Source organism: Sipha flava, unplaced genomic scaffold, assembly GCF_003268045.1.
Source record: "Sipha flava isolate LNK unplaced genomic scaffold, YSA_version1 116_pilon_pilon, whole genome shotgun sequence".
In the NCBI taxonomy this organism is placed as follows: Eukaryota; Metazoa; Arthropoda; class Insecta; order Hemiptera; family Aphididae; genus Sipha; species Sipha flava.
The window spans coordinates 481,613-496,764 of record NW_020271740.1 but is presented as its reverse complement, the minus strand read 5'-3'; the positions used below and the strand labels follow the sequence as shown (position 1 = coordinate 496,764).

Genomic DNA, 15,152 nt, shown 5'->3' with positions numbered 1-15,152 from the left:
CACACACACACACACACACACACACACCACGTGCGCACATACGTACACACATATCACATATAAATGAATACCTCTTGTACGGAGTCACGGCCGCCGCCGTATAGCTACCTACATTTATACCTTCTAAACGATAAGGAAAGTGTTTTTCCTGTACATTGTATTCCTATTATTTTCATGTCCTGCCCGTGCGAAACACCGGTGGTTTCTGGCTCGTCGGTGTTCGCAGGCCAATATTCTTACTCTCTCCGAGTGCAGGGCTATTATTTAACTATTATCCGTCCTTTTCTCGCCGATTTCCCACGCTCCATCTCGCGGCCGCGGTCTCTTCGCGACCCGTCCACAGAACATAATATTATAATCAAGCGGACGCCCCTTTTAACGAATCTTACAAAATAATGCTAACCGTTCAGAAACCGCCGCGGCGCCATGCCGTACTTACACAATATATAGGATTTTCACGTGTGACCGCTGTGTGTAGATATTCGGGAAACCGTGTTAAGTGCAACGGATTGCGGGTAAAGAAACGCAAGTAGGAGAGTCTCCGAACCACGGGTGTTCGAGTCCTGCTTGCCAGACAGGTGCAATGTGACCCGAAAAACGTGTGACTTTTCTCTTCGTGATCCGATGTGCAGCCGTTTGGTTTGCAATCGTCTAGAGCGGTGAAGAACAAAGTCGATTTCAGCGAGATTTTCAATACATATCGGAAAGACTTAAGAAGAAAAAAATAATTAAGAATTACGTGCATTCTTATAGCTAATGTAGTTCGGCTACCTCAGATCAGAATTATTTTGACTAACCTTAAAACAGTAAATATTCGTTTCTTCGTACAGACAGAACAATTAAAACAAAAAATAAAAATATCATAAACATGAAACTAAAACCACGTAATACACCAAATACGTTTCGTTATTTTTAAACGAGAGTAGATGTCATTTTCGATCGCCGTGGCCGGTGATTAATATAGTAATCATTCCTTGACGGGTTAACATTTACGTTCATGCCGATCATTATGGAGACACTATATTATGAAATGTCATAATTTGATTTCTATTGTAAATCAGTGTGTATACAACGTATGTGGTCTGTGACATGTCAAAACACTCCTTGAAATTACCTATTCAAATGTCTAAGTGATTCTTAATACGAGTTTAAAATCGGAATATTAGGAATATTAGAAATTATCACGACGGTTACTACGGCACTAAATATATACTTATTTCACACATAAAACGGGGGGGGGGGGGGAAAGGTATAGAATAACAGCGCAACTGACGGCGAATCATTAATCTACGTATTTCCGAGAGTTTATGTTGACCATAGCCGAGTCATAAACTGCATTATAAAAGAGTACATAACATTTACAAAAGTACGAGTACACAAACCGGAAGTGATCTTAAAAACGTTATAACATATTATCGTGTAATATATTATACGGTAATACGTCTCAGAGCGCGGTGTGTAACGTCGTTAATCGATTTGGCAACGGTAGGTCGTGACTCGCAGCGCACGTGTGGGTCGTTTTTTTGCTTTTTTTTTTTTTGCTTCCGTGTTCATCGTCGATGGTTACGGTAACATGATTTTAAAATTATTATGGTTCGGTTTTATTTATTGCCTGTTACCGCGTTTGTGTTTGCAGCGTGCGGAGTGCGACCTTTGGTGAGGAAAAACGGTCGGATTGTCGGCGGAACGGGATCGACGTTCGGCGAATGGCCGTGGCAGGTGTTGGTGAGGGAAGCCACGTGGTTGGGGCTGTTCACCAAGAACAAGTGCGGAGGCGTGTTGATCACTCAACGGCACGTCATCACGGCAGCTCACTGTCAACCCGGGTAAATACGATCATTATAATGCTGTTAGACGCCAAGCGAACGAAATATGAAGCCCAATGATACGTTTTTAAACGACTAAACAGTTCATTAGACCGTATTATATTATATATAGTATTGTTCTATTATCAGACTACATTAGGGAAATCGTAATCTTTAGTTACGTTCGATCAATTAAAATGTTCTTATGCGGTTCACCGATTTTAGACTTTTTTTTTTTCATTATTCACACTAAATGCTTCGTACACGCCACAAAAATTTTCACTTTTAATTTTTTTTTTTTTTGTCTATGCTCATATCGGTCCCAAAACGAAACAAACGTATAAAGTCGAGCAAAATAAAAATATTATCATTTACGAATGCTATACGGGCCGATGAAGATAAATTTTATTTTTAAATACCTTAGAATGGCGATTACTTTTCAAAAATTAACGATCGTATATCTGTTATTTACACTGTTAGTTCATTTTCTTTGCAGTAATCTAGCTCGAAACTCCGAACTCGAATTTTTATAGCGGTACTAAATTTGATCAATGTGCGAACGGTTCAGTCGATAGCAGGTCAGCTTGTTTTCAAATACATTTGACTTTGCTCGATTTGAAAAATAAGATCTGTTATCGTATTCACAGTAGAAAAAAAAATTTCAAAACCGTTCAACGGCAACAACGGGCCACAAATAAAATACGTTTCAATTTCTGTAGAACGCGTTATACGAATAAAGCCTGATGGATATTTTTTTTCCTAACAACATTTTGCATTAATAGTAGTCCAAAATACCCATTTGTAGCCGATGACTTCCTATTAACGGTCGACTGCATTATATTTATCGCGTTCGACGTATGAGATTGTATACTTTCGTTTGCCACGAGAGAATTTATACACGTATATAAATACGAGTATATGTATACATTCCTACGCATCTGAAAGTCGACGATGACTGGATATCGCGTTCAATTCATTCGGACACTAGTGTAATACGAATACAATTGATTATTATTATAATTGTTTAAAGTGTAACGTGCAATTTACGACTAACATACTTTTACGAACGTAATTATTTTTCCCGTCGCATATTGCGATACGCTGGTTCGCTTTGAAAGCTAACGCCTAACTAGGTCAGTGCCGAGAGGCTCTTCGCGGAAAGAGGTCACGCATGACGCGACGCGAGCGATTGTCTTATAGCAATACATAGGAGGTATATACTGAACGCAATCATCTTAAAGGAATAATCCCTCCTGGGAGTGTAAACATTGCAGTAGCTGTTATCTGTAATCTATCGCGTTCGCAAAGTACCTTTTATCGGCCGTCTATGCAAAGCGCGCGCGTTTACCGGTGATCGTTTGACGACAACCCGTTTTTCGAATGAGACGCGATCACAAATGTTTTTATACACAACGCCTGGTGGGAGGAGAATGATCTCTAGCAAAAAAATATTACCAACGATCGCGTGTCGCGTACAAATCGTACAAAAAAATGTATATAAACATGTCCAGAGCAGTTATTTCATACTCGTCTATATGTCAGTGTACACATCGCGTGTTGTTGGTGCGGATATGCAATGTCGCGTGTGCTGCAGTGCGCGACTTTACGACGTCCCGAACACTCGTAATGAGTCGATTTTAACGTCCTGGTTGTCTTATTCAAAATGAAAACTTGTTTCGGTTGTCCGTTCCGCTGGATGAGATTGACGAAATGATTCGATCCAAACGTCATATACACCTAAACGCGAATCAAAAGTAACGAAAAACGACGTGACAAAATAATACGTTGTCGCATCATATGCGTCATACACGGCTTGTGATTCGAGACGAATTGCAACCGCTTCGATTAAGAAAACAACAATTCTTTCGATGAAACTCGCCATCCCTCGTCCGATCGTTAAGGGTAAATATTGTAGAAATTCCATTTCCGTTTGTTATTTTCCGTAATATTTTATCCGTATATTTTTTCCGTATTATTTTCCGTAATCCGTTATTTTCCAGCAATACGTGTTACATTAATTCAATAAGGTTATAAATTTACAATTGAAGAATAAGGCCTCTTACAGAGCCACCAGAGCAGCGTTACCAAAATATATTAATATTTAAATTAAGGTTTACACATTTGGTGGCCAAACAATATTGGCCGCGCCACTCTTATTTTATTGAGCAATCACACATGTGGAACGCGCAATCAGAATAGTCGCGACACCTTTTAAATTATGTTTTAATTTAAAAACGCACATTCTATTCATTCGATCAACTGCCAGTGGCGCTTTGTACGTAGAACAGTTAGACAGTATCCAAAACTTCATTTTTTTTCGTCTACGTATTGTTTTATTGTACAAATATGCCAGTTCTTCAACTTTTATTTTGATACTGAACTGAATTTATATTTTATAATTTAATGACGTAATATTAACTCCCGGAAGCGCGTCTGGAAGCATGAATAGTGGTGATACTTTTCTAGTGGTGTCACCATGATGGCGCTACTCTGGTGGCTACGTGTAAAAGAGGCCTATCATTTTATTTTTTCAGTTTGCACTGTATAGTAAGAACTGTAATTTTTTTAAATCTTAAGTTAGAAGAAAAAAACAAGTATTACAATAAATCTATTGAACAAAGAATAATGCCTGTTTTACAATAGTAGTTTAAACTCTTATCGAAGTTTAAACCTGGTTTAAATTTAAAATACTGTTTTAAAATTAATTATCAATGGTTTAAACCGAAGTTAAACTACTGATTGTTAAACCACTGATAATGGCGAGTTGAACTTGGTTTAGAAATTGATCTGCAATTTCATTGGTTGTGATTATTAATGTCGATAACAAACAATAGTATTATGATAAACAAGATACACTGTGTTTACTCTTCAATGTTTATTTGAAAATTTAATTTTTTTGTGTTTTTATGTTATGAACATAATTAAACAATTTAATTTACAACGTCATATTCATTGTAATAATAATGAAAACTATTACTGTTAACAACTTGTTCTTCGAAAAATTATTAGTATCATTAATTATTCAGTGATAATAAATCATAAGTTATCACATCAAAACACCAGATTACCTAGCTTATCCATTAATTTTACAGAGATACCAATCGTATTACAAAAATAAATGCTTTAACCACAGCTTAACTGAACTGAACCAAATCGACGATTGTAATACTAGCAATAAGTTAGCCTAGGAGTTAGTTGATGACCGTAGTTCAGCTAAACTCGAGTTTACCACTGCTATTGTAATACAGGCCCTTATGAATGAACGGTTTACAGCGATGGTATTTCATGTTTGTAACAAATCAAATTACGTTTTACTAATAATAAATCAACTAGAAGTATCAACGTAGAGATTATCTACCATATCGAAAACCGGAAAAAACTAATGGGGCCCCATATAGATCATTTTATTTTATGGACGCATACACCGTACCCATCGTTTTCGCATTTAGTGTACGATATAAATTAAAAATGCATCGGGAACGGATTTGGAAAGTTATTATGGTTAATTAAACTTAAATAATTTTCGTATCTGGTTTTAATTTGACTTACGGCACAATCGATAGTTTATTAGGTACACTTTTTATTTCCGTCTGACCAAGCATTTTTAAGTTAAAATTTTATTAGAATCAAACGGTGATAATTTAAAAAAATCATTTTAAAAATCATGATTTAAATCATATTTTATTTTCAACAAGCATTTATCAAAAATGTTGAAATCCAAAAGGCCATAGAACTATTGCTCAAACGATATTATAGTGGTTCAATAACTCTTTATCACAAACAATATTTTAAGTCGTTATCTTCGTTTATTATTCACCGTTCAACAATTGATAACGAATAACAAATAATGATCTAAGTACCGAAACTATTAATTGAAAGTCGAATATTTTTTTACCAATTCCGTGACTAAAATCTATTTAAAATAAATTCCAATGAAATTGTATGTGCTCTATATTGATTAGAAAGCCAGATAGTTGAACAAACTATACTTATTTTCATGTGCCACGACGCATTTCTAATGGATGCCTTCAAATCCACACCACATCTTCCTTAATAACATGTTCGTGCAATCTCCTCAGGCACGGATCCAGAGCAAAGGTCTGGGAGGGGCCAACTACAAATTACAATAAATTATCAACATACTAGTATTCAACATAATATATTCGTATACTATATCAGTAGTGGATCCAAAGTGGAGTTAAGTGGTAAATACCCCCCACTTTGAGTTTAGTATATTAAATATTATAAAATTGTTCAGAAAATGACCAATGTCTGGGTAAAATGTGTTTTTAGTTTTTAGTGTTTCAGATGAATTGTCAGGTGTAACTATTGTTGTATACTACAATTAGCTAATATAATAATTATATTATTAATATTAATAATAAATAATTTAATAATGCAATTTATAATTAGCCACCGATAAAATATAAATAATATTAGATTAATATAGATTATAAATAGATATAAATAAATATATTAGAAAAACCATTTTAATGCATAGATATAATTTAGGAATGCAGAATTAAATTTACTTACCACATTACTTTTTTGAATAGTTTCTGTGTCAGATTCATTAACTACTGATTTTTGTTTGGGTTCCATAATAGTATATTTTCTTTGAACTACTAATTTAGGTTAGGTTCACATGGAGAGCGTTAAACGGACGTTTACCCAATGCGCGTTTTTAGCCTGTGCTCACATGAATTACAGATTTTACGCCTTAAGCGCGCGTATAAATTGTAGTAATAACTATAACTAATAACTATAGTCAGTTGTATTTTAAATTCCGGCGAATATGGACGTAGCTTCTGCTGTATGCTTATGGACCTTATATAGAAGAACATGATATACCTAATGTATATTATATTGTTTTTAATATAAATTGTTTAAAAATGATTCAATATTAAATATACATATGATTATAATTTAAGTAATTAAAATAAAATAAAGTACACCAAGAACTTTCTTTTTTTTTCTCTATATAACCTTCTTCAGAAAAAATGAGGGCTATTTCTTCCCAGGCATTTCTTTTTATTATTTTATTTTAATCACGACTGGTCATGCCCCAAATCGAGAGCCTTTTTTCGATTTCATCGATGAAAAATTCATTACTGAATTCTTCCATTGTTGATGAAAAAAGAACACGTCAATACAAACCTGTACAATGTTTAAACGTGCGTCAACTTGCGCTGACGCGCGGTGACAGGTTTTTTGCGTTATCGCAGCATTGAACGCGCGTCGCCATCCATCGCGCGTTACCATGTGTATAGTTAATAGCAATTAATAGTAATTGTTAACGCGCGTTTAACGATCTCCATATGAACCTAGCCTTACTCTTATTATACTTATCGGTATTATCATTATTCTATAAAAAAATATAATTTTAAAATTTAAAATGTTTAAGAAAAATTTGTAGGTATATAAAGTTTATATAAATCTATTATTTCACATGTAAATTAAATTATCATTAATGATGATATCACAGGAATTCCTCGATCATCAACATCCATCTCTTCTTCATTATTTTTTGACTGTCTATAAAAACTTCTATAAATGATTGATTAGGCAATAAAGAAAATCAAAATACAATACTAGTACCATTGATTAAATATACGTCATATATGTATATTTAATCAATGTTAATCAATCAAATAATCAATAAAACAAACTTACCTTTCTAAAGTATGAGAGTAAAGTTTTAAATTTTTAAATTTTTGATCCATAATGAAATAAGTATTATAATATAAATAATAATAAAACGGTAAGTGACCATCAAATTGCATATTTATTTCAGTGTAACAAAGGAATCACGGAAAATTACAATAAATGAAAAAACATAACCAGTAACCAAAGTCAATATTATAATACAAAATATAATATTATAATTATTGTTATTGCTACTGCTATGTCTAATAATAATTACTATTATACATACTTATTTCTTATCTATTACATATATAGATATAACATAATGATAGCAACCAAAAACAAATCTAATAATAAGCCAAAAGGATTTTCCCATTCTCACTGGCCCACAAAACGCCGTTGTTACACTTGGTTTTCAGAATTGTAAATATTATGACGGGTGTGGTTAATACTTATTATTTATAAATTATTAATTATTATTGGAAATTGCAATGATCTCAAGTAGAGCATTTGCGCATTCTGCGTTTTCAACATACGTAAATACTACTAACCATCGTTCTCAAAATGTCTGGAAGGGGCCACAGTCCCTCGGCCCCCCACTGGATCCGTCCCTGATTCTCTTCTACCTTGATTTCGAACTGGTTGTCGTACTCTCTCGGCCGTTTCGATTTCCTCGATATTCTCAACGCGCTCACTATCTCCTCCCGTCACTCCCTCTTCTCACACATGTCCGCATACATTCTCCGTCGACGGTTAAGTGAACTAAAATTCTTTCTTGTTCCATCACTCCATCCTCCCCCAAAAAAAATCTAAATCTAAACAACCTCCGAGCTACGTTTCGTGGGATTCATATCGTTTCGTGTATACAACTTTTGATTGGCTCAACAGATTCCTGGCGAACCTGGTGGCCGTGTTCGGCGAGTATGACATCAGCGGTGAGGTGGAATCCAAGCGAAGCATCAGCAAGAACGTGAAACGCGTGATCGTGCACCGGCAATACGACGCGGCCACGTTCGAGAATGACATAGCCCTGCTGGAACTCGAGTCGCCCGTCAGTTACGACTTACACATCGTGCCCATATGTATGCCGGATGACGATGACGAGTTCACGGGACGTATGGCTGTTGTGACGGGATGGGGACGGTTGAAGTACGGTAAGTGCTGCAATGATCAACCTGTGTGAGTTGTATAATATGTACCTAATCCGAAAGTTTCGAATCGAAATAACGTTACCGATTTTTTCCACTAACAACCAAATGTAATACGATTTGAAATAGTTTCTCAAGTTTCAAAACAACACTGGCATAAGATATTTTCTCATCAGTTGTGTATTTTTTTTTTTTTTTTTATATATCTAAAAGAAAACTGACAGTTTAAGAATCGAACAATTTAATTGTTTTTGCGATCGTTATATTGCATTGATAACATACTTCATTTCTTTACATTTTTAAGGCGTTACGTGAGAAATCAGTTAGTCGGTCGGTTTGACTTGTAATCAAAATTTCGCTTTCGCAGGTGACGCTATTAATATTGTTGTACATGTCATCATCGGAGATTCTTTCTCATGGACGCGAAGATTATAATAAATGATTGTTTGCGTTTCTAGATGTGTTACGGGGAAGTTTTTGTTTCATTTACTTTTACTGTGTTGTGTGAACTGAGTCAGATTATACTGTGAGATTTCACTGTACATTTCCGACACGAAATAAATATTCGAACAATTTAAATGAAAAAAAAAAAAAAACAATATTGTCGATATGGTTTAGAATTACATTATTTCTGTGCGTAGCAAAAGAACTGCAGATGTCGTCTCCGAAAACATCGTCGGACGATTTCTATTAATCATGATTTAACTGACCGTGTGTGCATTTTTTCCCAACAGGAGGAGGAGTTCCCAGTATTTTGCAAGAAGTGCAAGTTCCTATTATCGAAAATCAAGTGTGTCAGGACATGTTTGAGACGGCTGGACACTCAAAAACCATCCTAAATAGTTTCTTGTGCGCCGGTTACGCCAACGGACAGAGAGACTCTTGCGAGGTATGTAATATCTATCAGCAGCTTGTGGTTAAAATGTTCGGATAAAAACGATTGAATGGTTATATTTCATTTCAAATTTCAACATTTTCAGTGGAAAAATCCACGATTAAACTTATCCCAGGAATAGGTCTTGAATCGTGACTCTCGTGTACGCTGTTAAATTGCCTACAACGTGCCCCTCAAAGCGATCGGTGGAATTATAAACAAAAACGTAAACAAGCCACAAAAAATAGTATTACGATTTTTCGAGAACATTATTCGTCCCAAATAATTATTATTTTCACCGTACACTGAATATAAACTTCGGCATAAAATAGGTATGGATCTGTATACCGTTAAAAAGATGTTCTTTAGAACTACCAGTTCGTTGGATCATAGTTACCGTACACCAGCCGAAAAGTATTCGTCATTTTACTAGGCCGCTTTTGTCCTCGAACATTTTTCCCATCACGACTGTACATTTGATGGTTCGCGTCCTCGCCTCCCCCCTCGCCGGTCACTTTTGCAAAAGGTGTTGCTGCTCGTGGCGACTTATCCCCCCGGACGGACAACAAGCGCGCGCCTCTATCGGGTTGTTGTTTTTTTTTATTAATCGTTGGTCGTTTCGTGCAGGGCGACAGCGGTGGACCGCTGATGATCGAGAAGGACAACGGCCGCTGGACGCTGATCGGCACCGTGTCGCACGGCATCAAATGCGCCGCGCCCTATCTGCCGGGCGTGTACATGAGGACTACGTACTACAAACCGTGGCTTCAGACCATCACGGGCGTGCAGTAGACGCGCACCGACGACAATACGCGATCGTAAGAGCGCGCAATGCCGTAAGCGAACATTCAAGGAAAAAGGTTCGGGAAACGTAAAACGCTGTGTACGACGTGACGAAAATTTAACGTAAAATATTGCGCGTTATTATTAAAATTGCTTTTATTTTAATTTTTTATCGTCACTCGAAAGTAAATTGTTTTAAACTCATAGCTCGAGCGTTTCTACGGACCCGGATTCCCACCGCCCTTTTTCTAGGTCGACTTTCCCGGCCTATGGCCTTCGACGAACGCTTGTCCGGATCGTCACGTCCAACACGATATCTTGTGTGCCGTCCCGTTTTCGGTAATCATTGTATTTATATTTCCGTTCGCGTTTCGTCCTATCGTTCTTCATCTCTTTCCTTGCAATCGTGTGATACCTGGTGCATCGGGAACAAACGCCGTCATCTGTGTACCGTTATTGCACATGGACCAGTATAGTAATGAGAACGAAATTTCGCCATAATTCAATATTGTAAATTATTATTTAATTATTTATTTATTTATTGCAACATACATATATTCGTATGTATTAAGTTTAATTGTATATTATTTATTATTTATTTATATATTTTCGGACGTTTATATATATATTAAGTATTGTTAAGTGTTACGATACTATTGTTTTTGTATTTTTTTTTCCATTTTACTATGCTAAATTTATACGATTTTTGTACATTGCCCTTTCTGAATATTCTTATTATTTTTATCATTGTACTTTATTATTATTATTTTTATGTGTGTGCGAATAGGTTTACGATTTTTGTTACTATTTCATCAACTATATTTATTGTTTAATCGCGAACACTAAAGACATTATTTATTATACGTATATGTACACTTAGGAATTACAATTAATAATTTGTATTTCATGTTGTTTACGAATATTTTTTACATTTTTTAAATTTTTTTTCTTGTATTCGAATGTTTTTTTAATTAAATATTTATAAAAAACATAATCTGTTGTCTATATATATATATATATATATACCAATCCGATGCCTATTAGATTTATTGAATCATCAATCAACTAAATCAGATGGTGCACTAGATAATGAAAATTTTTTATCATAATCACGGTGTAGAGAAGGTGTGATTTTTTCTACACCACAGACGATATGAATTCATATAGAATATGTCTACACCGTGATTATAGTAATAATGTGTCATCACCATTGAGCCACCAAATTGTTATTATTACGTATACGTTTTTCGTTTATTGAATATTTATTTTTATTTTCATTTTTTTATGAAACTTTTTCCGTTCAATTGTTGTGATGAAACCTTCTTTTTTTGGTGATAAGTGTTTTTACCTGTATTCCATTTTGAGATTCTGTTTTCGTTGTAATTTCTATGATTAGGTTGCCAATGCATTTTGATCGAGAATGCAGTAGTTATGTTCTCGCTTTGCGTGGATTACAACACAATCAATTTGTGAATTTTAGGCGCATGATCTATCGTTTCCGCGTTAATAGCTTCGAAACTATCGATTGTACACGATGCTTATTAATAAACACAAAACATGCTGTAATATAATGTAACAACTGTACAAACTACCAAAATGATATAGACACAGCGCCACACGTATTCGCATTATAATAAACGCCGCCGTTCCCAATAATTACGACGTATCTCCACGCATCGTTTTACTGTTGATATGACTTATTAAGTCGTGTAATACATAAATCATAACTATAGCACTGATCTATCGGTGCGCACACACCCACAACAATTCGAAATACTGTTTATGCCCAAGTTAATTGTCTCGTGTTTCGACCACGGTTATCCGTCACTCCCATAGACCTATATCATAAACTAATGGACAGCGCTTAGAGTGAGAAGTAAGGGGACGAGATTAATAGAAAAAGAAAAAAGACTGGCGAAGAAAATACAGTGTGTTCTACGGCTAAATAAAAAAATATGTTACGATCAATTTGGCCAAACGTTAATTTTTGAGATTATTCTATTTATTTTGTTACTGCCATAGATATATAATATAATATAATGTTACACTATATATCTATGGTTATTGCATAATGTCATACTATAATAAGTATCACTTTGATTTTGATATTCGTTCAAGTGACTCGTCGTTATATTTGAATTTTTTTTCGTTCGCCGACTTGAGTGTTTAAAACTTGAACTTAAGCTACTAGTGTTTAACCACTTAAGTCATTTTTGTGTAAATTTGGTTTCTAGTTGTTAAACATCTTGCGCGATGGTTACATATTTTTGTGTTAAAGGCTGTAACTCAAAAGGTGGTCAAAATATTAAGTTTATTAATTGTAATAAATGTGATCAAGTCTTTTTGACCATATACTAATGTCTCATTTTTAATAATACCTATACGTACTAATACATTCATTATTTATAACCTACACAAATTATATATTGATGTTCTTTATTATACTTTAATAATAAAATTGGTTCACTAAATAATGTAATTTAATTTTAATAAGTTATTTATACAATATTTTCGGGGATTTTTATACCTGATGTGACTCATGGCGGATTTTATTCAATAAATTGTTAGTTAAATGTTTAAACATGACTTCATATAATTTTTTTAGTGTTCCTAAAGGAGTTATTGGAAATGAATGGATTACATTTTTTTAAGAAATGCAATCCTTTATTCAAATATACGGTTAGTTCTAAAGTAAGTGAGTTTCATTTTGTTCCTGTTTATTATAAAGTTTCATCTACTAGTATTTTAAAAACTAAACGTTTGAATGAAAATGCAGTACCCAGTATTTCCAAACAAAGTAAGTTTTAAATAATAGTTCTAAGTATACTTATACAATTCTTGTGTAATGTGTATTAAAATTAAATACATTTTGTAAGGTACGCGTAGATCATTATTACCTAGTTTAGATACGGTTTCTAATGGTTATGCCGAGGAAGAAATTGTAACATTAACATTATCAGACTACTTTGCTGAATCGTCGGAGCCTTCTGTGTCAGGTATAATAGAAAAATAGAAAATAATATCTTATAACACAATTTAATTACTATGATTTGATAATATTTTCAGAACAAATCATGGCACAAAATGTAATTCCTACTAAACTTGCAGGCCCTTTTGAGTCACTTTTAAATTAATTTAATTAAAGATTAGATGTAACTAATCTTGGTGCACAGAATACAGCAACTTCATAAAAACAATCAAGCTCAGATAAGTAAGTTATACCTACTAAAACTATGAAATTTAGTAATTACTATGTATATGATTCTAATTTTTGTTTATTTCATTATTATAGAAAAAATAAAAAAATAAAATGTTTTATGGGTGATTTTAAAGACGCTAGTGATATTGATAGCCCTAATAGCAGACTAAAATATTGAGTTTTTTCACAATCAACTGTGGTAAAACAAAGGAAATTAATCAAGTACTTGCATAAACAAACCGTGAACTTGAAAAAAAGAATAAATACTTTAGACGATATAATAAACCGTCTTAAAGATGAAAAAAAACTTATATCAGATAATTACTTCACTGTGAAATTATGAAACTCATAAAAAACCTTAATTAAACGATAATAAAGCATATAATTAAAAAAAAAAAAATTCTAACCAAAATAATATAGGCCTGAAAGGGTTAATAAATAATACAACTATTTTATTATTCAATTATTACAACTTTTTCACACTTTTACTTTTACAACCGCACTTTGACTGATACTTTAACGGAAGATTCATGGCTACTAGGTATATACGTTCCCAGAAGCCGAGGTACTCTTTTAGGAACATAAGGTTTTTGTGCCATCATTTTTTTTTTCGCATCTGACACTTTGGTCAGTATTTCGGTCAATTCTCTCGCGTGTTGCAACGACAACGATTTTATTATAACAACTTTATTGGCAATTCTCGTACGAGTTCTGGATCTGGCCACGGCTTTAATTGAATCGTTTTCAGTTGAGGTATACAATTCGTGTCTCTCTTCCTTATCGGGTCATAACCTTTTATCCACTTGTTCCAACCTTCTTCCCTTCTCTTTTTTCATTCATCTGTTTTACTGTTTTTTAGCTTTTGGCTGTAGGAGATTAAAGTGTTTATTGTTACTTCTGGATACCACTTTAAAAGATTCGCTTTCAGTTGACACATACAATTCGTGTCCTTCTTCCCTATCGTGTCATAATCTTTTATTCACTTGTTCCAACCTTCTTCTATAAATTATCTAACAACTTTAAAAGACCGAAATTATTCTCCTATATTAACATCTAGAAAAATAGGGTTTAATGGTCTTATTATCTGTCTAGAAAGTATAAGTAGATTTTTTGACAATGTAATTAATACTGGACAGCTTAGTTTTATACTTTCTTACAAGATTTCACAAGATCATATGGAGATACTGTTCTCAGCTATCAGATCAAGTGAGTGCTTCATCAATAATCCTACCGCTTCCCAGTTTGAAGCTACCTTAAAAAAACTATTGGTTCATAGTGAGTTGTCAATTTCAAAAAATGCTAATTGTGCACCTCAAGATACTACCAATATTCTTCATGCTGTAAGTAGTAAAGAAATTCTAGGTCAAAATTTTTTAAATATTCTTTGTATGGAAGAAAAAGAAAGTTTTACAGATGAGCCTGAACAAAACAACAAACCTGAAGAAATTAATGATTATAAAGAACATATTATTGAACATATAGCTGGATTTGTTGTAAAACAGTTACATGAAATTATTGACTGTTCGATTTGTTTTTCAGTTCTTGAGGATCAGTTTAGAAAACACACATTTATTGATATTAAAAATAGAGGAGGACTTAAGAAACCATCATTTGATGTTATAAAAATATGTAAAATAACTGAAAAATATTTATCTCAAGAATTTATAAAGTACCAAGCTATTAGGGAATCCAATTAA

At 33.9% G+C, this 15,152-nt stretch overlaps 2 protein-coding genes across 2 annotated transcripts in view; both read left to right on the top strand.

The window, feature by feature from the left end:
• Positions 1-10,529, top strand: part of LOC112691997 (serine proteinase stubble-like) — a 39,489-nt gene extending 28,960 nt beyond the window's left edge. Inside the window, exons 4-7 of the mRNA XM_025566499.1 lie at positions 1,637-1,826; positions 8,340-8,605; positions 9,334-9,488; positions 10,101-10,529. Of these exons, the coding sequence (XP_025422284.1) occupies positions 1,637-1,826; positions 8,340-8,605; positions 9,334-9,488; positions 10,101-10,265 (776 nt within the window). The 3' untranslated portion in view covers positions 10,266-10,529. The remainder of the gene's footprint in view (positions 1-1,636; positions 1,827-8,339; positions 8,606-9,333; positions 9,489-10,100) is intronic.
• A 4,101-nt stretch (positions 10,530-14,630) lies between these two features.
• On the top strand, positions 14,631-15,152 carry LOC112692199. The gene has a single exon (XM_025566793.1). The coding sequence runs from the start codon at positions 14,631-14,633 to the stop codon at positions 15,150-15,152; it is 522 nt and encodes a 173-aa protein (XP_025422578.1).